This window comes from Platichthys flesus, chromosome 9, assembly GCF_949316205.1.
Source record: "Platichthys flesus chromosome 9, fPlaFle2.1, whole genome shotgun sequence".
In the NCBI taxonomy this organism is placed as follows: Eukaryota; Metazoa; Chordata; class Actinopteri; order Pleuronectiformes; family Pleuronectidae; genus Platichthys; species Platichthys flesus.
Genome location: NC_084953.1, coordinates 16,666,189 through 16,691,858, shown reverse-complemented (window position 1 = coordinate 16,691,858; position 25,670 = coordinate 16,666,189). Strand labels below are relative to the sequence as shown.

The following is a 25,670-nucleotide window of genomic DNA, read 5'->3' as shown; positions in this document are numbered from 1 at the left end:
AAAGGTGTGTACTGTCGAAAATGAGGCTAGTGTGCGCGTGTCAGGGTTTTCCTTTACATTACAGCCGGTCTCCAACTGCTCATTGTGAGGGCAGCGAGAGACTCATTTACCATGAGCCTTAATTACAATGGCGTGTATGCACATGTGTACAGGCGAGCAAGATTATAAACCACACCTTTTGCGCATAAGCATATAGACAAACATGTAAACAGAAACAGTTGCAGGAACATGCACACACACATGCACATGCACAGACTGAGGGAATAATACCACTAGAGACACCAGACAACAGCTCCAAGGCATCTCCCAGCCCCTGAAGAGCTGCTGTTCTTCTTATCCAATATGTTTTGACTGCAACAATGATGTCTGAACATGGAAAATAACACCATTGCCCACTTTGTTTTTGAGATACCTTACAATCATAACAATTAATGACTAATGGGACATCTGGCCAACAGGTTCAGCAAGGCGGAATTAAACATCTCATTCTCTAATATTTCACCCTGTGTGGATATGTATCACAATCAATGTTTGAAAGTTGTTTTATTTCCAGAAAAGAACAACATTTTCATAGAAATAATGAGCATGTGAGTTAGCTACACACATAGAAGTAGTGATATTAGATGAAACACGCAAGACACATACATGTGTCATGCTGCATCGCTGAAAGCACACTGCTCAAGGAGTGGGCTTAAGTCGACTTAACTGCTATTAGTGGAGCATTATAAAATGTGTGTGTGCAGCCAGGGCCCGAGGACTGCAGCAATGTGTGGGCTGTTGGGGTGGGGTTAATGAGCTGTTCTATGACCTCTGTCACCCCATAGGACCGCCTCAGGGAGACACAGGGGGGAAAACAAGAAGACAGGGCGACAACGAGCCAGTGGTTTGCAGTCTGCCAATGGACTTCTGGGACAGATTTAAAATAGTACTGGAGGCTTCACCTCCACAGATATATGCTAGCCCAGAGCTTTTGCCCCTGAGTGAGTAAAGGTCCTTTGGTACCATACCACCACACTGCAATGTTCTTGATGTATGTCAGCCCAGTCCGTACTGTACTGTGGTAATGTGATATTTGCATTAGGTGGTTTGAATGCAAGTATGGCTGCATGTGTGTCCACAATGATGCACCAGAGTGAGTGAGTGAGTGAGTGAAACATGTAATGCAAGAGAAAAAGAGAGAGACACAGAAGTGATGTGAGGCAGCGCTTGATGATCACTGCAAACGATCATAACAGTGATAATACTGCCACCTTCTGGTTGATGTAGAGAACTGACTTGTTCTTACTGGTTGCATTACGCTCAGCACATGAACACAAATGGTTGTCAGTCATTGTCTCTCTGTTGTAAATTCAATGCTTCTGTGGATGACAACACAACCACATGTCAACGTGTTAGGATGTTACATTAGTTTAGAAAAAGGGACACAATTATCAACACACCACTTTGCAACCATTGTTTTTAATAGAAAGATTTTATATTCTTTAAACCAGACAACCAGATGCCAGACATTTTTGGATATATTAAAAAAAGAAGAACAGAAAACAAAAATGACACAAAAATGGAATTATATGGTTTAGACTGTGTGGATTTAGTGGTCTCATATACATTTTTTTTCGTCACCAAGAAAGTGCAAATTCTCAAAAAAAAGAGAAACAAAACGAAAATCCTCCATATCCCTCCCCCGCAGCTATCAACAGATATGGACCGACAGACTGCAAAGCTGAAAAAAATAAAACTAACTTTATGATGAGAATAGGGATTATTTCAAAAGTAAATCCACACTGAATCACGTCAGGGAGAAAACGGCTGCTGTTGAAAAGCTGAATGATGCTTTACTTTCTGACCAGACTCGTGCCAATTAGTGAATTCACAACGGTTATTCTGCTTCTTTTGTGATGCTCTGGTCGGGATAGAGCCTGAGGGAGGTGGTCAGATGTCCAGCAGAGCAACAGGTTCTGCCTCACGCGACTCTGTGCGCATTTACAGTTGAACTTCCAGATATGACAACTGGGACGTGTTCCACCATCTTAACATGTACATCAGGAAAAAAAAAAAAAAAACTCTGTAAAGAATTATCTTCATCATCACAGTTACAAATAAATCTATTATAAACAGTAGCCTATTTCTGTCTCTCCCAAGTTAAACCATTTACTGAAGTATAGATTTATCGAACGTTTATTATGATCAATATTATTCTTTCCACTCTACTGCAACAATCTTGATTTGACATAGATGTTAAGGCCAAAAAACACATTTTCTGTTCTGATTTGCAAAAGTCCATGATGGTCATTTGGCCATTTCATCCATTTCATGTTCATGTAAGTCCCACATGGATACCAGATCCAGCCTTTAACTGCACAGAGAGGGCGTTATTGCAGACAAAGAGATTCTGCAGTGGATACAACACTGCATGTTTAACATTCAGCACAGCTAGCCTTCTCAGAAAGCTTTGCAACTCTTATACAGGTTTCTTTTCAAGAAAATGAGTCTCCCAAAATGAGCTTGAATGACCTTACCCCCCACCCCCCCGGACATGATCTGAGATAGTGAGCAGAGAGCAGGTATTGGGGGGGCGATGGATCCCCCCCTACACACCACCATTGTGTGACTATGCAACAGCTGCACATGGTGGTCTAACAGAGATGTGTTTGTTTATGTTCAGCTGAGGTGGCAGCTCAAACCACCCTCAATCCAGATAGAAAATGTTCAAGTTTTTTTCTTTTTTCAATAATCATATTATTATTATTTGCATTTAAATAATCATCTGCACTGAGAAGACAAAACAAACAAACAAACAAATAAACAACAGGATCAACAATATAACAATAATAGTGATAACCTTAAAATAAAAGCACACAAAATTCAGGATGGCCTTTTTGCAAAGTGCTTTTTGTTACAATCGCAGAAGCTGAAAAAAGGCAGTTGGATAGCAGGACGCCGGGGGCCTTTTGAACTGTCTGTCAGCCTCTTAGTGGTGGGATAGTGAGCGCAGACAGACGGACTGAAACAGCCGACTGTCGTCTCCAGCGCTCATCCTTTACACCTGCCAAGATCACCAAATATATGATGATCAATAGTATGAAGTAATGGAATGTAACTTACAAATTGGTTTAAGGTGACTGAAAACTGAAACGGCAGATTTCATCCAGACATTATCCAATCCCCTCCCTCTCCCGCTGATTCCCCTGCTGAAGGTGTGTGATCTTTGATTGAAGGCCAGTCGGCAGCAGAGACTCTGAGTCCACAGAGATGAAGAGCGATGGGAGAAGAAAGTGAGAGAACATACAACGCTCTGCATCTGTGCTTTTCCAAACCCAACTCCTTTCAGAATTTATTTTACCGTCTGACTTTTAAGACTGAATCTCCAGCGGCTTCCTTCCCTCCAATAAACCCTGGATCTATATATCTTTATATATATTTTAATTGAATAGATAATCAACGAGGGACGTGTTCCGCTGTTAACCTTTATGGGAAGGATTATGTTCAATATTGGTATGAAGAAGAAAAGCAAAGACGGAGAGGGGGGGTGATGAGACACAACCACAAACTGAGCTGAAACCAATGCATAGCAGTGTATTTTCCACCTGAGAAGAACTTACATAGAGACAAAGTAGATCAGCAACATTCTCCTTGTTGCAGTTCTCCAATCTGGTGACCTCCTATTGCAATTCACATCACACTGTGGCCATGCAATTCCTACCAGCTTAGAGGAGCAACGCTGAACCAATAAATAGTCGATCACCTGGGCGTTCTAACCTCATCCCTGAAAACAACATCCAGCCTTCCCCTACCACCCGTATTAAATCCTCCTCCTCCCTGTACGCTAAACCTCTGAATCCCTCCAGACTGAGAGAGACTCCAAGTGCAAACTGTCCCCACTTGGCTGAGAGCAGCCAACAGACAGCAGCCAGCCTCTGAAGGACCCTGGGCTGTCTGTGTAAGTGCCAGAGCCCCGCTGCGCACGGGGCCGTACTGCATATGCTGCACTCAGCTTGGTGTGCACGGAGAGCCTCACAGAAAACACAGAGAAATCAGGTGTTGTGGCAGAATGACGAGGCAAAGCTAACAAGTCCCACTTCTGCCGTCATTAGAGATCGCTGTGATAACAGTCATCCTGTCCAGCTTCAGCTTGATTATTTACAGTTATCATTGTTATCACATCATTGTTGGTCGTCTTTGTTTTATGGCCTTCTCAGATAGATTCACCAAAAGTCTTTGATAGCAATAAAGAAAAAGAAAACATGAAGGTCAAATTGAAATCACCTCTGAGACTGTGTCAGTGACCTTGGTCTGGGGCTGAGGCTGGGGACGCACCAGTTCTGGAGCCACAGATGCTGATGGAGACGCATCTCTGATCTAGCGACTACGACTTTGTTATTAATAAATTCAAACAACAGAATGATCAATTTCAGACCCAATCAGCTTTTAAACTTTTGGTCTTAAGTTATGGGTAAAAAACAATGATCAGGGTGAACAGAAAAGGATAGAGTGCCAGTTTTACCGGCCCCTGCCCAGTTAAAGCACCTGGTGGGAGTGAGCCTCAGCCCCACACTGCACAATACCACTGTGTGGTAAACAAGGAAAACAAAAAATAAGCTTAGTGCTGCTCAGGCAAGGCCAAAAAGTCCCAGTCTGCTTCAATTAGAGAACATTAGACTTCAATTCAACCTTTTCAAAAAATGAAATCATCCATTTTTAGTGATGATGAAATTAACAGTGTTTAACAATAGTTGTAATCATCATTTTATCATTTTACTGAACATAAAACAAATCAAGATCCCATCTCTTCAGTTGAAAACAAGTTGGAATCAATATCATGCCACACGCTACATCTCAGCCATCAGATCAGGAGCAACTCAAATGTTTTCGAGAGGCTTTGCTACTGTTTAAGTGCCTAAATGTTGTTTTATTTGGAATATATTTAAATACAAAGAGCAAATATGATTTCTGGTCTTCCCACCACTTCTAGTTTCCATCAGAATCTACAACCAGAATCTCTTTTCAAGAGACTTCAGATTCAACAATAAAACTCTATTAATCCAACATTAGATTGGTAGCTTTAAAACGTACAATGACTTGAATGCAAGCCATGTTTTCCTTTGGTATTTGTAGTTGTTGGACGTCTGTGTACTTCTTTAATATACTGTACATGATTATTTCTACGGAGGGGGTTGGATGGACTTTTTTATGAGACCATTGTGTGAGTTCACCACGCAGCTCCGTGCTCATGGAAACTCGCAGGCCTCTCTGAGGTCTCATGCCCTTCTCCCATAAGCAGGACAAGGACATTTAACATTAGTGCAAACTTTTGCTCTCTCAGCTTAAGCACCATTTCCAGTGCTATCAGGCTTTATATCCATAACCCCACCCATGCACCCATTTTCCCCACCCTCCTGGCACAGCAACAAAAAACCTCTTCCCACCCCCCATACACACACTCACACACACGCCTACGCAGTTACATGCAGAGCCATGTAAAATTGTTAGAAAAAAACTGCTGCAGCACAACACGTTACTATAAGAAAAAAAGAGTGTAGTCAGAAAAAAACTATACATCCTTAAGCCTCTGATTCTATCTGCCACATACAAAGAGCGAGGGAAAGTGAACTCAAGTAAATGTCTGCATGATTCCACACACATTTCTGCATATGCATCCAAGAAGAGGGCATCTGTGTGTGGCTTAGTCAGGGGAGGCCCAGTCTGAATAAATTATAGACATACTTTCAATATTTCTAGTCTATAGAGACTAAGATCGAGGGCAGAAAGCTTTGGTTAATCAACAAACAACATAAGACATTTGGGGCAAATATGAAGGTCCAACAGAACATGTGTTTAAGATGGCTCACAGGTCTCAACAGGTAAAAAAAATCTGCCACATCAAATGGTTTTAAGGAGTGCATGGCGAGTACCACTATACATGAAGATCACAAAGCAGGTTGCAATACCCAGGTTGCATTGGTCTGCCTGTAGGAGCCAAACTGTGCAATAATGAACCCCGTCTTTGTCATAACAGAGAATCAAAAATAGAAACTCAAACTGCGAAGACCTCGCCAACCTCTGACAATGACCGACAATAGTAAACGAAGATTTGTGCAAATGTGCACCGAGGGAGCTGTGAAGTAAACAAGCAACAGTGTCCAATGAGTTGTTTTACAATATGGTATTTTTTTTGCTTTCGGTGGTACCGTGGACCTATTATCACTGTGGTTCCTCGGAGAACATGTGTAGTTATGAGAGGAGCTGGTGAACAGATGGGCTAGACACGAAGTTTGTTTATCCACGCTTGTCCTGAGACCCTCCAGCCTGCCAGCCAGCATTGCATGCTTGTGCACAGGCACACACACACACACACTGTACACTTTCTTTTTCGTCTCCCTCATCCTTCCATCCCCCTTTCTTAACATTAAGACATAAAAAACACTCTCTAGATTTTTTGACAACTAACTTCAAGTGCAATCAGTCACATGGATTAATTTAGTCATTTGTAAAGTCAGAACTCTCAACATGTTTGTAGCTGAAACCGGTCTGGCTTCTCTTTCTGAGATCTGATTTAGCATAATTAAGGTTTAAATGTTTTCGTTTTCTTGGCAGCTTGTCATCAAAAACTGAAAAGAACCAGCAAAGGAGCTTGACTTCACCCCATGGGCAGAAGAAAGGACATATCTCATTTGCAACTGGTTTGTTTCTGAAGTACCCGTTTTGTTGACAAAAGTGCCCTCCTCAGGGACAAAGTGCATTCATAACCTGCCTCTTTCCAATCAAGGTGCCAAAGGGGACTGGTAGTTGAACTACAGCACGACTTTTTAAGTTATAGGGGGCGGCTCGAAACCCATATGTGTGATCTCCTCTATATTCAAAGGCTCAGTGTGCTGGCTTTGGAAATAATGTTGAGATTTAAAAATGGACAAATCCAGATGTAGGGAGTCACTGACAATATCTAACTGGTATATCAGCTCTGGTGTTTTCCCCTTCTCTACAGGATACCTGCACCCAGCAAGTGTGTGTGTGTGTGTGAGGCAGAGAAAGTGCATTGGGGCTGGCAGCTCAGGGTGCATGTTTGAACAGGCTGTGGCTGACTCACACAGTGATGATGTGGCCAGAGGGACCCTGGCTGCCACGCACACACACACACACACACACACGCACACAAACACACGAACATGTAAACACACTCGCACACTAAACTGCCAGTACCAGGCGTCCTACCCACAGCAACACCAGACTCTAATATAATAATATCCCCTCCAGGCTGGTTCGGGGGCATTAGAGGACTACAGAGGGAGCGCGAGAGAGAGAAAAGGCCTGATTTGATCCCCTCCTGCTTGGAAACGTGGCTGAGCTGGGGGAGATTATTTTTTGGAATGCAACAGACATTGTGAGATCCCCCTCCCCTTCCCTTGTTCCCCTCCCCCCATCAACCAGCTGCAGCTGCGCTCCTATTTGGCCTCCCAACTTGGACAGGTATTTATTGCTCTCTTCATCATACAGGTTGCCTCACGGTTGTGTGGTCCCTAGGGCAAAAGAATTGGAATAAGCATGATACATAAACCTGCTCTCGCTCCTTCCCCGACACCAGCCCACTTCCTTTAAATATACCTCTCTCGCTCTCTCTCTCGCTCACTCGGTTGGATATCTTTAGTAAAGCTGTGCAAACATAGAAAAAAAAGGTGCTCATCTTTCTCTCCTTCTTCGTATTCTTTGTCACTCTCTCACTTGGGCTCCCTGCCATTTCTTTTAACCTGCTGTTGGTTAAATGCTACCCGCGCCTTGTCACACAAGGACAGATTCCGAAAAACTGCAGTTAAGCACATTCATTCGATCGACCTCCTCATCCTTTGGGCAGGAACTATACATGTCAAGTGATTAGGACAGATGGGTGACTTATGTTTTTTTTGTTTCATCAAACATTCATACATTTTTTTTTCCGTTCACCCGCAAGCTTCACTCTTTGAGAAATATGACATAAAACCTAAGAGGAAAAAACCCGATTGGTAAGTACACCTCAGCATTAAGAAAGGACCAATGTCATATTTACCACCTGCTGTATATACATGTATACAATTATAAAGTGTCAAGTACCCGAAGCAGTCAACAAAAAGGAACGACAAAAGAAAAAAAAAAAATTAAGACAAAATCAAAAGGGAAAACAGAAATGCTGAAATTGCAGAAATGTGAGGAATAAGAGGCCATGTAGTCAAGCCAACAGACACATTGACGATGGTAGTGCTTTTAAAACACAATCCCTCCACCCCTCATTTTCCCTAGTCCTGCAATTGACGAGTCCCCATTAACGTGGATTCGACTCAAGGTCAATTTTTTTTTCAATAAGACAAACCTTAGATTCTTAAAATGCTTTTTTTTAGAGTAAGTAACACTTCAATCAAACCCTCGTCTGAGTCTTTCTGGAACATTTAGAGAGAGAAAACTGTTGCACCAAAACTGTGGTGCGTTTTCCTTGCATATGCCATATTGTGGCAATGTTGTTTCTATGGTAACTGTACATTTCAGACCTGCAAAAGAATAGAAAAAGAGTTGTTTTCACCGGGAGGATTTGTCCTCGCTTCACCCGTACAGCAGCCAGAAGGTGCTTGACAGACACCTTGCTTAGAGCTTGAAGGCTGTGAGGACAAAACCAATAAAAATCTAAATCAACTGCATAGTTGTTCAGAGTTTCTTCGTATCTATTATACATTTGCCTAAGTCCATATGCCAATGTATAAAACCCCTAATATTATAAAGAAGGAAATGGCCCAGAAAGTGGACGTGATGGGTGTATGATGTGAAGCATTCTTTGCTCTTTAACAGATACACAGACTCAAGTGCTTGCAAGTCTACTCTTTTCTAAAGTAAAAGGAGAAAGAAATATAAAGATTAGATTTTTGTGACACCCTGATTTGGTTTATAGAGGAATAGTTAGTTGTTAAATTGTTTTTTTTTTAAGTCTGTCTTTGCGTCCTTTTTCTCCTCTGTTCACTGGCCTGTCTCACAGGCAGTGCAGAGTGACTATGGTATCCAGCAGTGTCTTGATGCCCCTGCAGTCTCAAGGCCCGGCCTCCCCAGCAAACTCCTGCAGCTGAGGACTGTGTGCATGAGCTCCAGCTACCCCCTCCATCTCCGCCGCTGAGGTTGCCTCTGAACGCCGCCGTCCCCTGATGGTACGAGGCGCAGGCCCTGTGTCGGAGCTGGGGCTCAGCAGACCCAACTGGGACTCAAGGTGCCCTGGCTCCCTCATCCGAGGCTTTCGACCTCGACGAGAGGGGATGCCGTTGCAGCCGTCCTTCTTGAGGTGGCGGTGCAGGTGATCGGAGCGCACAAAAGTCTTAAAGCAGCTTGAGCACTGATAGGGGCGCAGGCCTGTGTGTACACGCATGTGGTTCTTCAGGTCGTAGTTGTGAGCAAAGGCGGCTCCACATTGCGTACACAGGTAAGGCTTCTCTCCTGTATGCTTCCTCATATGAACCTTGAGCTTGTCCTGCCTGAGAGGGAGACAAATAAACAAAATCAGAATCCGGATCAGAACACAGCGTTTTTAACAACTAATTAAAATCACTTAAGAAACAAAGCTGGCTTCAAGTTTTCATTTCAGTGTCAGTAATTAACCAGGCTTCAAGTCATACCACGTAATGAAATACATATAGATCACTCGATAGTGATTATTAATTTTCACATGTACCTCAGTCATGTTAATATACTATGGGTGGTTTTATTTTCTAATAGGTTTTTGTGATCCAATAGATTGCTGCAAGGGGAAGCCTGACCAATTAAGGCTACATCTATATAAATACTTTTTAAAGTCTCCATCCTGATGAGCGATTTAGCTTCATATTAGATATAACCTCTGTCCATATCAACAGACCATTCACATATACTGAGCATTTGTTGCTGGTGTTACCAGGAAGCAGATTGTCTACTCTACAGTTGGTTACTTAGTTACAAGAAAATAATATTAAACAAGACATAGCAACAATGCAAAGTAAAGCAGGTGAGTTGGAACTGTTTCTGACAGTAAGTGTTTTATATTTTGCATTCAATGCTACAAGTAATTTCCAAACATCTCAGTTTTTTGCATGTATTTACTACAATGCTCCCTGGAGATTTCAAAGTAATAGGTCACAAGCCATGTTTCCAAACTTCTCTGCTTCAGTGAGTAGTGTAGACAGCAGTCGTAAACATGTCAACAGTGATGCGATTTGAAACTATAATAGACAATGAACATTTGACTGTCCTCTACAGCTGAATGTAGCTTGACAAAGCACTGAAATATATAAAGTGGGGTCCAAAGGCCTCCTGCTGCCACTTGAATACAGTAACTTTTTAGTTATACCGTCAAAAGCCATTTAGTTCTGAATATGAATTTTGTGTCACTCAAAACAAATTGCTGATATAATTACTTTCTGAAAATCTATGAGTTCTACAACAATTCCACAAAGACCAAACAATGACTCGGCTGCTCTTAATCTAACGTCAGTCATCTCATTGCTTCTTTAAACAATTTTTACTTTGCCCTGATAGAATGTCTACTAAACTTTATCAGGCTGCCTTGGTCTTTATCTGACTCTTGTCCCTCCACCCCCCCCTTTATCCCTTAGTATCTCTCTAGCTCCCGAGCTCTTAAATCATCTAACCCTTCTGCATCCAGGGCAGAGGGCTTCTAAATAAACAAGCGTGGATATACATACATACATACATACATACATACAAACAAAGGCACACAAATATACTGTCCATGTAATTGGATTTATCTGTCATACAAGCAAGCAAAAAAAAAAAAAAACACTGCACCCTTCAAGGTCGAAACAAACCATGTCCTAAATATAGAAATTAACAATGAAATTTGTATATAGGTGAAGAGAAACACACTCACACACACGGACTGGAGCCTTGGAACAAAGTGGCACACTGACAGAGGTGAATTATTTAAAGGACAGGAGTGATTTATTACCATGCGAGGCACACTCTTAACCCTGATCAAACAGGATTAAGATTACAATACCCCCTTCCCACTGCCAGTCGACTTTAGCTTGAAGGCAAATTCAGACTGGTCTACCCTGCCCGTCATGCCAGCTGAGGCTCTGGGTATTACTAGCCCCTTGCATTTATTCCCAACACAAGTCTTCTGATTATTTCATTACAAGAATGATTTCAAGGAAAAGACATGTGTACTGAATACGGGGAAACCAAGTGGAGGTCCAGTTCCTTATACTGGCCAGATTTATCTGAGCGGCACATGGCAGCTGTCATTAGAGAGGTAAAGGAGTGACACAGAGAGAGAAAGAGATAGAGAGAGAGAGGAGGGGGTGGTGTAACTACTCTGCCATGGGCAATAATCAACATAACCAGAGATCAAAAGTTCAAATTACTGCATTGGAGCACATAACCGTAGCACCACTAAGGGCCTGTGATCCCACTCTGTATCAGAGCACAGCACTTTATAGCAACCATCCACTAGATAACTACCATGGCACAGCCTTCTTTTATAGGACCCCTATGCTAAAATTCCAGGACTTTGCTATGAAGGCTGTCATCATAAAACAGACCTTTATAACCACCTGACCCCCCTCTCAGAGCTGGGACTTGCTGCACGCCATTCGGATTAGAATTTAGCTACAATGTGACATTGTAATAACACCTGGGTAGGACTCAAGTCAGTCCACGGACAAGGTAAACATTTAAATTTACAAACTGCGTTGCCTCCTTAATACGAAGCTAATTTGGTTAATGCTAATTCTCCTCCTCTTGGCTTTGTGGTGTTTCCCCACTGCTGGGCCGTTTGTCTATGGTGCCAAGTCCAAGACTATTAGTACATGTGACATCGGGAAGTCACTTCCTTAATAAGGCTTACCTGGTAAAGCGCACTTTGCAGATGGCGCATTCATAGGGTTTCTCTCCCGTGTGCGTTCGGATATGGCGGGGTAGCTTGCCTGCTCCTTGAATGACCTTGGAGCATATGGGGCACTTCTGGAAGGCCTTAGAGCGCATCTTCCTCTCTCCTCCACCTCCTCCACCCCCGCTGCCTCTCTCTCCAACAACCCTCTCTCCTCCTACTCTGTCTTGGCCAGAACTGCCCCGTGATAACCAGGGTGGCGGCACACCATGTGTCACAGCAGCAGAAGACGTATCCTCATGCTGTGTGCTGTTAAAATAATTCAAGTAAAATTCCATGTCTGGGTCGTCCCCATCTCCTAGGTCCTCCCCGGTTGTTGCGCGCTCCTTTTGCCTCTCGATGGAGTCCATCATCTGCTGCAGGAGGGCACTGGCTGAACCTCTCTCCCTCGCCATTTCCTCCCTACCACTGTCCTCCACTTCGGTCTCCTGCCCCAGCCTTGTGTCAGGTGGGAGGTAGAGGTGCCCATTCTGGGATGGTGGGTAGTAAGACGACCCCAGGCTCGCTCCATTCCCCTGCACTGCCTCCCCGTCCTCATCTTCCTCGTCATCCTCATCCTCTTCTTCTGGCTCCTGCGTTGGGGCCTGAGCCAATGCGAGTGCGAGGGGGGAGTAGTACTCACCAGGGCCACCAGGAGCCCCGTTGCTAGGGCCATTGCCGTGGTTAAAGTGCAGGTGTGTAGGCAGGTCCCTGAGCTCTGGCGTGCTGCAGCTGCTGCTCCAGTGCGCCCCTCTCTGGAAGTACTCCAGGTACTCCCGGGCCCGAACCCGGTTCCCCTGCTCCTTGCCCCCTCTGCCCTTTCCCTCCTTAGGTTCATCCTCATCTCGTTGCTCATTGCCCGCCTAGTGAGAGACAGTGGGAAACAAAGAAAGTGAGCGAGAGAAAATGTAAGTTCATATAATTGTGTGCAAAGAAAAGAGACAAAAGCGCAATAGCAAAGCACAAGTAAAAAGTAAAACACAAAACAGGAAAGAGCTATATTTACAAATGTAATCACTGTCGGCATGAGCAGATCACATGTACACGCACAGGCTAAGTATGCTTGTGGGTACATGCATTTGCAGTCAGAAAATAAAAGCTATTTGGCTAAGCAATTTAACAACATCTGCAAAGTGTTCCTGTTGAAGTGTTTTGGGCTTTTTAATCAAAGTAAACTTGTGCTAAATGTTGCATTCGAAAAATTGGAAATATGTGTCCACAAACTGCAATGTAACAAGTAGGGTTTACATAAAGCAGTAAGTATTCAGACACAACATTCCGCAGCTATACTTGACCATGTACAAGTGGTGCTGCTGTATGCTGTGTCTCTTGTCTGTGAAAGCACATGCTGTCCTTCCACACAAACTATTGGCTCAGAATGAGTAAGTGTTGTACTAACCACAGGTCTGTGGGCGTGTGTTGGGCATAGTGAGGGAGACTGATAAAGGCGGTGATGCAAGTTTGACTTCGCTGACTATTTAATGAGGGGATTTATTGATGACCAGACAACCCATTCTATAAGTGGCTAAAGCATGAAAAAAGATTTTGAATAGATTATAACCTGTCTACAATATATGAATTGTGCTGGTTTCCTATAGGGTCTGTGTTTTGCTATTCAACACTTGCTTTTTGAGTCACCAACTCACAAAGGCAGAGCAGTTAAACTGTCCTTTCAAAAATTGACTTCAAATTCAACACGTCACTTCTAGTACAATAATGATCTTGTACCGGCGGGGAGAGCACTTTGGTGTCCAGCAGGTGAGTACAGACGTCCTGGACAGGTGAGATCTCCAGGAGGCGAGCAGCGGCAAGGATGTCCGCCACACTGCTGTGGCTGACTGTCAATGTGGCTGTGTAGGCAAAGTCCAGCAACGCTCCCAGAGCCTCCGCTGGCGCAAAGTCGATGTTGTAGATGTTTTGTTGGTCGGCAGCGGCACCTGAAGTGAAGAGCTTGTGGAAGTATGAGCTGCAGGAGGCCAGGACGGAGCGGTGTGCAGGAAACTCCTGATCCTGAGTGACCAGGAGCACGTCGCACAGCAGGCCAGAGAGCCGCTGCTTGTTCAGGCTGCCCAGGATGTCGGCGCTGTGCTCGGGGAAAGGGATCCCCACAGGGCCTTCCTCCGCCTCGCCCGGCCCTCCTCGCCCTCCTCCGCCCCCGGCGCTTGCTGTCCCCCTGAGCTGCCTTCCGCCCCTCCCACCAGCTCCTGACGACATCTTCCACCAGCCTGCCGCCGAGCCGCCTAGCGCAGCCCCCACCCGTGTATCCGTCCTGCCGTCTGTGCGTCTGCCTGTCTGAGGTGGGAAATAGTTTGGATAGAGGGATGGATGCCGGAGAAAGAGAAGAGAAAGGAAAACTTGTTTAGAATCACATCATGACATTATGTGGATATGGGTCTTTTCACAGCAGACATTTTGACATGTGACAGTAGGACAGGTACAGGTATTCAAACGTTATTAACGTCATTATTTACCCCCGTGCTTCTCCAACTGTCACATGTCAAAATGACTTTAGCAGAGAGACAGAGGAACATTGATTCATTTACTCCCCATAGTGACAAATCTAAACCAAAATGCGTTCATTAGCAGATAGGGGTGAAAAAAGATTAGCCAACATGTCATCTGGACCTCAAACTCAGAGAAAGAGAATGGCTGTTGTGTCTTGTGTGGACAAATGTTCGACTTGTTGGACTGGAAACATTGTACAGTAAACAGAAGACAGAGTCTTGGCACAGATATCCACTGTCCGCAACAGAAGCCCCAAAATATTGGCTGTTGCCCCCGAAGGCAACATCATCAGGCGAAAAAAAAACTGTTCCAAATCTTGAAAATTAAAAAAATGTAGGAATAAGAAGACCTTAGTTCCTCACAGTTCACAACATACAGGGAGTCTGCAATGTAAACAGAAGTACACTCTACGACAAAGTTGGGTCATATAAGGTTACGTAGCAATTAGCACGGGTTCTGCAATTAGCATGTTTATAGACTATGCAGCATCTGTCAGTCTGCGACACTGGAGACAGCATGAACTAGTTGAAGCTAAACATAAACACTATAGACCTCTTACACAGCAGCCATTGTGACAGGAAATAGGAGGTAAACACAGGTGTTCCTAATGACATTAAGGGGGTTCTGTTCTATTTAGGTACAGAGCGTTAATGTGCTTACAATGGTGACACAATTCAATTACAATTCACATTTGTGTGTTTACAAGTCCTTAAGTAAACTGTGCACTGACTTGTACAGTCTCTGCATTAAACCCAAGATGATTATTTTTACATTAATATCTTAGCAATATCTTAGCTTCTGTGATAATGTGTTTTTATATCTATGCCAACAATATCAACATTCCTCGCTGTGATGTGTTTTTATACACACAAAAATATATAATTAAAGTAAGGTGGGCCTCATTTAAACTACACAATGAATGCTTTACATTTGCCGCATATGTTGAATGAAGGATTAATCTGTTTTGAAAGCAGGAGCTCAGGTAAGGAGACAAAATATGAAAGCATCCCAAACCGACAATATAAAGATTTCACTCCCTTTTGCTGGACCCAAAAGCCCTGAATGAGTATCAATCTGCTGACAATTGATTTAAAACCAATCTACTGGCAAAACAGGCAGTTTACACATTGAGTACAAAATTGTACAACACCAAAAGTGTGACAATGTGCAATCATTAAGTTTCTAATGGCACAGAATAAAGTGTGGAATAAGGCCAGGCTTGTTACCGGTTACAGTAGGGTGTGTATATAACTTAGTGAAGATGGTTATGTTTATGTGTGTATGTGCAGGTGGCTGGGTGCATGTTTCCTTACATGCCTACTTCTATAGGTGTGTGTGCATGCACCCGTGCAAGAAAGCAAGTAAGAGGTCGTGGAGGACAGATAGGCAGAGGGCAGTGGGGATCAGAGTGCATGCTGGGAGCTGGGCTGTGCAGCTTGTGCACTCTGTTAGTGGAGAGGCAGGGAGGGACGAGAGGGAGGTGGAGGAAAAGGGGGGGGAGCGAGTGAGGGAGGGGGGGCTGCCAGAGCAGACCCTGTGGAAAAACTCCATGGGAGGAGGAAGAGGACACGCAACAAGCTGCGAGGGAACAGTATTAAAAAGGGAGGTTGTCAATCCGGTCTGAGCTGGTTACCCCACCCTGTACTGTGTGCCAAGTTTCAGGAAAGGCTGTACCCTCGCACACGTGTGGGGGGAGATTAAAATCATCGACTGAAGCCTGCGCAGTCGGAGGGGAGTTTGGCCATCCTCGATTTCTCTATTAACACACTCACACACAGGCAAATACGTTGGCATCACAGAGACATCAAGAATTCGCAAAGTTTACATACACGCAACTCAACACATATAGGCCATCTCCAGCTCCAACCCTCCCCCCCTTCTCCATCTGCCAGGAAGGCCCAGCGGGGGGTGAGGTTAAGGGTGGAGTTAGGGATGGTGGTGATTGAGGATGCGTTCAGTTTGCTGCCCTACATGAGCAGGTCATTCAAATGACATTCCTTCAGACCAGCCCTCCTGGTATGTTTGTGCACTACACCAGGCAATCTAACCTGCTCAACCTGGCTGCCTGTCCTCTTCCACACTGGCTCACCTGCGTTCACCTCTCCTTTTCTCTCCACTGTTATGTTATGTTCTCCCTTGTTAGAAGCAACGCCTATCTGTCTCCACACCTTGAGATCTGGCAGCATATGTGTCGGGTAGGGATCGCTGAAAGGCAGACCAGTGCATAGAGCCGACTTTTATTCCAACTTAGCATGATCACCTAAATGGATCAATAATTATTCTTAATTTAGGCAAAGCTTCAAAATAGCAACAGGATCATTCAACTAAAAGTTTGAACATTCAAATAAAGCAGGTAATATCTAGAACTACTTTTTTGTTTGACCAAGGGTAAAAACAGCTCTTGCTCCTCACAGTACGTCTCCCTTAATTCAATTCTAACTTGATGGGAAGCTGACCACAAAGGCACTGCAAACACTCCCAATGTCTTTCATAGAGCTCAGATGAAAAAGGAGTCAGACATGGCATGAGCTAATTTTATTATCCAACTCCTCATCTGAATATGCCGAGAGAGGGGAGGGCAAAGACAAAGAGGTACGACACAGGGGGGGAGAGAGCTGAGTGCATTGGAGATGGCAGAAAGAGCGAGAGAAAGGGCAACCGCACGGCTGTCGGTCACGTCCTTCACAGGTGGAAACAGATCTCTGAGCCCATCAGACCCGAGACAACCTCCTCTCCACACACAGACACACACACACACCAGACTGGGCATTGTTGCAAGCTTGTGTATTGCGTTATCCCTAGGACATACACAGCTGACCCTGGGTCACGGCTTTGTGAGGTAAAGACGCTGAGCAGAGAGGAGATAAAACACACACACACACATATGTACACAAACTTGATTCAGTGCCAACAAAGCATGGAGGAACTGCTCTGTATGCAGGAGTCACCTGTCCCCAAATAACCCACAAAGAGCACTAAGAAAGAGGAAACAGTGCCACAAACCTGATCCTGACACCTCCTCATGGCTTGAAACATTCCTTATCACTAATTCATGCCTATGGGTGACAAGGCCCACAGCCCAGCACAAGGCAGCGCAGTAACTGTCTGTTCCCCTGCACGCGCTCCACTTCCAGGGAAGGGCCTTCTCTCAATGACCGGTCCTCGAGCACCCACGCCTGCTTTGCAAGTCAAACAGCCGCTCTAACGCAGGATCCACCCATCCCATCCTCGCCCTGATCACCTCCATTTCTTCCGGAGCGTCCCTCTAGCGCTTCCACTGTATCTACGCGCAGCAGGGACAGATATTAAAATTACGTTTCAGGGACGAAGCAGCCAACAACCGTCTGCCTTTCCGCTGTTTTTTCAGTTGACTGTGCTGTGCATGTGTTCTTAATATCTATGCCAAGTTGGTCACACCCAGTTTGCCTGTCATTCACAGACAAACACGTTGACACCAGGCGGTGGTTGCAACTAGTAAAAGCAGTCTTATTTTGCCCGATGTGTATCATCTATGGAAAGCCTGCAGAATTTCCACTCTCAAAGTAGCTGTCTTTGGCTGACACATACCAGTCATTCCTAAATACAAAGGAACAAACTGTTAACCCTGTGCAACCTCAGATGTTTCTTAGATAGATGAGAAAATTATTGTTTACTGGCAATTTTTAACAGCTGTGGCCACAATGTCAGGTTTCACCAAACTCAAGGAAAGCATCAAGTCCAGAAAAATGGAGAAAATATTAAAATGAGTGATTCCAGTGGATACTGCACTGTGCTTTTCGGGTTCAACTCGACTGAATTTGAACACAAATCATCCCTTTTGTTTTCCTTTTCATTCCAAACTTTCAGTTACTAGTTCCTTCAAAGAGTGATGAATCATAAAATCTGCAATTCAAATACAATTCAAAGCTACTGAGTAATCCAACTTTAAAAGGAGAAATATGACAAACACAACAGAATAACAGATCCCTTGAACAATACATGTAAATAGAGCACGGATGAGCCACCTTTTAGCACTGAAATACAGAGCAGGTTATTATCTTATTGCTTTTACAAGAGTACAATTCTATCGTAGGTTGCTTCTACACACGACTTCATATATTTCAACCACAACTGTTATTATTAAAGTAAGGCCAGAACTATAAGCAACTGTCAACTCATATACGTCTTTATATGAGACGGCAGGTTGAAGGATTTGGTTGGAACTTTGTTCTTGTCTGCACTTCCCTGACCCCTTTTTTTTATCATTTCTCTTTTTCCTATCATGGCCTTGTTTTACTGACTATCTCAACTGGCCTCTATGACAACAAGCCAGTCCATACCTATATTCCTGCTACAAGCAAATCACTTCACTTAAGTCAAGAAAATTCAAACGTGGACCCAAGAGGATATTGCAAGATAAAAAAAATGGGGAGGGGGTAGCAGTTCCTAGGAAAAATAGATTTTGAACAAGTGCCAAGGCCAAGTGACTCATTACTGCCAGTTGTGAAAAGGAAACCTGATTGGTCGTAATGGGAGTGAAGCAGGAAGAGGGCACGTGACTGATAAAACTGAAGTTTGGAGGGCTGGTCTAGGCCTGGCAGCTTTTCACTAGAAACTAACCAGGAAGTTCTGCCAAAGCACAGACACAAAGCCAGTGAAAAGGTAGTGGGCGAGGCAGGGCGTTAAACTCACAAGCTCACTCATAACTCCTGAGTGCATGGTGGCCTAGGAATCCGGATCAGATGTCAATGATAAGCTCAAGAGATCTCATTCAGTTACCTGGTGTAACCTGCTTCAGTCAGAGGTGACCGCCCATTAGTTGGGCAAAGTTTAATGTGAGGAAGGTGGAAGGGGGTTTTATGATGTCCTTATAAACGTCTGACGTTTAAGGTGCCAGATAGCAGAGGAACTGGAAAGTGAAATCTGTATCTATTTCTATTCCCCGACTCCACTTGTAGCTGTGCTTTTTTTTTTTACTTGTTTGTATCAGTCAGACCCACTGTATACCCACAGGCTATAGTAGATAAAAACAGTGCACAGAAAAACAAGAAATAACATTGTAATTCAATCCAACATGACAGCTGACAATTACTACTTTTGCAAATCGTGCTGTTTTTACATTGTACAACAGCAGAAGTATGGTAATTAAATTATAAGGTTATTTTTAAATCTATAGTTTATTTTGATTATTTGTTTCTCTGTAGAAAAATTAACTCAAAACCACATCCTAGTTACCTCCACCAAGGAAGTTGTGTTTTTGTCATTGTTGTTGAAGCGGACTGTTGGTGGAGGTTTACACTCTAGTTACAGCAATATGAAGGAGTTTAATGTCACATCACAAAAAGGTACAGCAAAGAAGCTTGAAGCCGGTTTGGGACAACATTCAAGCAACAAAAACAGCAAAGGTGTTTCTGTTTGTGCGGTCACTGCATGCAGAGACACAACAGTGCAGTGACATTGTCAAGTGAATTCATTCATTAGTTTCATAATTTTAAGTATAGCCTATAACTCTATATAATAATATATATATATATATAAAATTTAGATCACTCTATACTTTTGTCTGTTGGCGGATAACTCCAAGTCATGAGTTTCATTCTGACAGATGTTTTGGTACAGTAGTTCCAGTGCAATACAACCACATCCATCGTCTGAGTTACTTTTAGCCTTTGTGACATGCTCTGACACTGCCATGCTGCCAACCAGGAAGTGGACCAAAACCTATCACATGGCTTCAGAGACAGCGCTACAAGCCCAATGCAGTGGTGTCCAGCAGAACCCAGGCTGGCCAGTTGGTCAATCTGCAGGCCCGACGTGCCCTGGCTGCGCCACTCTGTGCATGCGCAGCCCAGCAGGGAAGGAGGACTTCCTGCGAGTCTGTGGCGAGCGTGTAACAGAACCCGCTCTGTTATCAGATGACCAGCTCTCTGCTTGCTCGCTCTCTCTGTCCCTACTGTCTGACCCTCTCTTTCTCTCTACCTCTCTTTCTCTCTTCCTCTCATCTGTCGCTCTCATCTCATCATTGCTCCATCTCTGTCTCAGACTCTGCACAGAACCCACCCCACACCACCCACTTCCCCTTTCCACTGCTGAGGAGGCAAAGCAGCACGGACCAACCCACCCTGCTGTGTCTCGCCATCCATTATTGCAACCCACCCATCCCTTCTTCTGTTTCATCCCGAACCAATTCACTACATCAATATGCAGACAGTGTCTTGTTGGTCACATATCTGCCTCCTAATCAGTTAGCATTTCTGCTAAATTGACAAAGCTTCTGGTTTCTGTAAACACCCCTTATTATCGATATAATAATAATGTTGTTGACAAACGCCCGCCCCTTCAACTAATGATGTTTTCATAGAATATTTAGATATAAAAACCCTCACCTAAAGACATCGTCTAACTGAAAAAGTCTAGTCTAGTTTCACCCCCACCCTGAAAAACATCCCAGCCTCTTACTACCCCACTCTAATTTGATCAGGTTGTGTTGGCCTCTCCATAATAAATGTCCCAGAAGAGAACAGAAGAAGCCCCTTTACTCCCCCCTAGACTTCAGCACAACAACAGTAAAACAACAGAGAGGGGTCTGTCTATCTAGTCAGGCTGGAAGCTGTGGTATACTGAGCAGCTGACCAGGGGAACCAAACATTACAGGGAAGTGAAGCTGCATTTACTGAGGGAGAGTCCAATCAAAGAATTCAAACTGTGGACAAAACGTGACAAACATATTAGCACAGAAACATGGCAGTAGAGAGAGGATGGCGTGAAGTCCAGATAAACTCAGCTCTGTATCCTTCCATATGGCCAACAATACATCATTTCACCACATCAAAACTACTCTGAAAAAACAGAATGACTGCTGCATGTAGTATATTGTATGCAGCCAGCGTTTCACTCTAAAATAAAACCTCAAACTGCCACGGCGACATCACGCAACCTGTCTTCACAGTCTGTCTGAACCTGCTAGTTTCAGGCCATAGTGGTGCAGGCACAAACATACAGGAATATCAAACTGTATTCAGCCTCACCGCCAAATTGATGGGTGGTGTCTTGGACCTGCCCACAGCCACTGAAGTCCCCTGCAATTCCCCTGGAGTCTATTGTTGGTAACACAGATGCACACACATGCTCGCACACAAGCACACACTCACATACACAAACACATATGGCGTCCTAGTTTAACCTCTTGCTGGAATTCACTTGAACCAATCATACTGTTCTCCCATAGTGGTACCTAGTCAAAAGCATAGAGGGCTGCATCAGGTCAACATTTACTGAAACTTATATTTTTTTCTGTGACATTGAACACAATAAAAAATATGTCATCAGCGTTGTCTGCTGCTGCCTTCTGAGATGCATTCCTAACACTTTCCCAGCACTTGGGCGTCTTCGTGTTCTTTGCGCTCCTCGTACCCTCTCCTTGCCCACACATTTAAAAGAACGGGTTCAGCGAGTATGCAAAGCTAAAAATGATGCATCTAGTTATCGAGCAAGGCAGCTGGGGCTGCTGTGAAGTCTTTAAAACCACGAGCCACAAGCAGGCAGGACATGACAGGCGAGATTAGAATCTGCTCTTAACAAGATGCTAGTGAGGAAAGGGGGGTGGGGGTAGAGGACTGGGAGAAAAGCGGCCAACACACACGCACATGTTCTCCTGCGTAAGGTGCACAAAGTAACCAGAGCTTAAGTTAAATTTCAATATTGCATGAACTTAACTGAGGCAGCTTACCCTCCCAGTGAAATAGTTGTCACAAGATGTGTCACATATTTTCCCCTTCGGCAGGAAGACATGTCACTCACTGAGGCTTCTCAAATAAACCCAATGCCCCACCTGTGCTCCTGTACTGTCAGCTACAGCGTGGTCGCTCTGTAGAAAACATTTTGATGGAGTCGTCTCTGCGGAATGACTTTAACACCCTAAGTACCAATGCACGCCATGCAACTGTCTTCATCTTTTCAGTCCACAAATTAAATTAATAGGATGGAAACAACACTGATGCATCATGATCTTGCATGCTCACAGTTAAAAAGTTAGCCTGATAAAAACTTAGAGACAACAACTGTTCTCCTGAGCAGTCTTTGCAGCACCTTACACTCAGCACTGACCTATTTGCCGTATTCTCTGCTTTAACTGCAAGTGGGTCAAGAACTCTGAACTTTATCAACACCCATCTCTCTCACACACAGCATGTTATGGGCTTTAATTCCTTTGCTTGCCTCTCATGTCCTCTCAGCCACAGTCTAAAGACACAGTGTGTGTGTATGTGTGTGTGTAAGTGAGTGTGTATGTAGATTTGGTGTGCTTACCAAATAGGCAGAAAATGTGTCCCGGGCCCTATCTGACTCCCCTGCCTGTCGCCCAGCTCTGCTGCCTCCGTCTCTGGGCAGGGCTGCAGCTCTACCAGACAGGAAACTTGCGAGTGGCCCTAGTCATACAGGCAAGCCCTTGCCTGATCCCACACAAACAGACACTTACCACCCCCCCCACCACCACCACCACCACCCCCCCCTCTATTTTCAGCCCACAACTCTGCTCCGCATCCCCTTCTCTCATTGGCTTGACAGCTGCTCATTCACCACACCTCCTCGTCAGGATAGGCTGGCGGCTGTTCCCTTTCCTGGATGGCCAAGGGCAAGGCACTCTGGGATGTAGAGTTCCAAAACCCCATATGACTCGCTTTGTAGCCCCGGCTGTGGACTACGAGTCCCAGTGCTCCGTGCCCTCACCACCCCCACTATCTCCAAGCCTGCTCTAACGTAAGCACTCAGGGCTGAATTATACACTACTGTATGTTGCTAGCAGGCTGCCAGGTATTAAAGTGCAGACCAGCCATCAAACAGGGCCAAGCTTCGTATGAGGAAAAAAACAAAACACTCCAACCTCAACTGTCACAGCCCTAAGCAAACATAACAAGTGATTTCATTCACAAGCTCATGACAGAGTGACATTTCACCACACTTACAACTCCTGACCTAAATTAGGAGTTACTGCTCTTCCAAACGGACTATTGCCACCACGACATGCCCTGCGCACACAGTACTCAGCTTGCCCCTGCACTGAGCATTTCAATCGCTGCTGTCCCGGAAAAGTTTTCTGCAATTGCTTGTGCCATGTCCAGAAGAATTATTTTCGGTTTCTCCTGGTCCTCATTCAGTGCCCCCCACCCTCTCTCGAGAGAGCCCCGAACCCCCCCCTCCTCCTCCTCCTCTAAGTGCTTCCACCTGCCTGAAAAGTTAATGCCTTGAACACATCCTATAAACTTTACCTCAAGATCCCTCAGAGGTAAAGAGCAGTGCAGAGGAAGTACTTTAGAAGGATTTAAAAAAAAAAAGAGGAACCTTGACTGGGGACTACTGCTGCGACCCACCTCTCCTCATCGGCCAACCCCTCCACCCTGCTCTCCTTTCTGTCCCCCTCCCTCATTCCTCCCTCTCTCCTCTCCTCCTCTGCCCTGCTCCCCTCTGGTCGACAGGCCCAGGGCAGACAGCGGGGGGATGGCAGGGTGCCTTTAGCTCACCTGCGATGGCCGTGGTGGTGCTTATTGTGGGTTAGCTCAGCCCTCTCCTCTCCTCCTCTCCGGAGCTCTCTCTCTCTCTCCCTCTCACTGTTGTGCAGCTTAAAGCCCCGTATGCGCTAACCAAGCAGCAGCAGATCAACTCAATTCCCTTCCTGGTTTCTGGAGGGCAAAGAGGTCCCTCCCTTTCTCTCTCTCTCTCCCTAACTCTCCCTCCCTCTCTCTTAAAGAAACAGCATTCGTCCTACGTCTCCCCTCCCTCCTCCCCATGTGAAGCAAAAGTTAACGAGAAATATGTTTGCGCTCAAAAGTGGACAGTTATTAAAGTCATAAACTTAATCAGAGATAACACAAATCATTAACCCATACCTTTCCACTGTGTGGTTTCACAGAGGATGTCAGCCTGTGTCTCCCTCTGTGGACATTCATAAGCATGGTTTAAGGTTAAGCTGAGTTGTAACTCATGTCCTTTCTCACACGCCACATCTCCCAGTACTGCTTTCCTTGTCTATGTGAATTGAGTCGCACCCATCCATCCCATTGCCTGAGGTCATGGTGTCCCATCCCAAAAGCAAGCCATGGCACATTCCAGCACAAACAGTAGGGGCTGCCAGCTACCCCCTTGATACTCAGTATGGCTCAACCCAGTCTCTGTACATAAGGCTGCCAAGCTCCAACAGGTGAGGCATCAAAGAAGACGTTACTAAGCTGAAAAGTGGCTCCTGGTGGAGAATGGCAAGTTCCCATGTGTAAATTTACAGCTCATGCGCTTCAGGTTGCGCCACTTCCAGCCTCCCACTGCACGCCCCCACGGCGAGTGCAAGCCAGCTATTGTGGCACGGAGTGGGATGGAGCAGAAGTTGTAATCGATGCTTCTGTTGCACCATTTACCATCTCAACGCGCCTCTGAATGCACACACAAGAAAAATTGACTTTACACAGTGTCTCTACCTGTGAATAGTTGCTCTCTGCCAGTCTCAGGGGTGTGTCCCACGGTGCAGCGGGGGCTCGACACTGGCTTGACTCTGCTCTGATAACCTTGCAGGGGGAATCATGGAGTAAGGAAGAGGCAGTGGCACAACCTCTGTGTAGAGGGCACTGTTCAGCTCTGTCTCTATATGCATATAGGGTTTAAAGCTTCAAAATGACTATAAGTACATGTAAATTGCAGCATATGGACGTGTGTTGCCATCTCTTGCTATAATCTGCGCTGCTAAGTGAAGAGGATGCAGGTGGATAAGTTGTAGCCTAAGTGAAATGTAAACAGCAGGATATGCACTTCCACAAAAAGACATAATATTTACACAAGTTGCCTACTACTTAGTTTTGCTTTAATTACCCCCAGTGAAAATGAGCTGTTGTAAGCCCATGGCAGTCTGAGGTGAAGTCAGACATTTGTAGAGCCCTGTCGCCCTTCAGTCCAATATAATCGAGTCCAGACACCCCGCATCAGACCTGTGTTTGCCATGACACTCTGAATAAATGGGCCTCAGCCACTAGCAAGGGCTAAATGCTAGCTAGTAGCCATACATGTTTGTTTCAGGCTGTGGGCCTGACGGACACTTAATGAGGGTCAGGAGTTGGCAGGTTAGCTCATACCTGCTTCTGTGAGAACGTGGAGTTTAGGCTTCATCTTTATTCTGACTACCATGCTATCCATTTTCATTACTAAGAAACAAACCGTGACACCACGCTGAGTTTCTTTGTCACTTTAAGACTCGTTCCTCCTTTGCAGGTGTAAGTTTGTTTACCTGTGGAGATGCGGAGGCAGAACCACACACACCGGACCCGGAAACACAGTTCCACGC

At 44.8% G+C, this 25,670-nt stretch overlaps 1 protein-coding gene across 1 annotated transcript; it reads right to left on the bottom strand.

Moving 5' to 3' along the window:
* Window positions 1–7,414: 7,414 nt before the first annotated feature.
* zbtb7a (zinc finger and BTB domain containing 7a) lies at window positions 7,415–25,513 on the bottom strand. Its single transcript, XM_062395676.1, has 5 exons — window positions 25,462–25,513; window positions 22,655–22,773; window positions 13,592–14,155; window positions 11,843–12,726; window positions 7,415–9,476 (listed from the first exon to the last, which is right to left on the bottom strand). The coding sequence occupies exons 1-5, from the start codon at window positions 25,511–25,513 to the stop codon at window positions 9,041–9,043; spliced, it is 2,055 nt and encodes a 684-aa protein (XP_062251660.1). The 3' UTR covers window positions 7,415–9,040.
* Window positions 25,514–25,670: the final 157 nt, after the last annotated feature.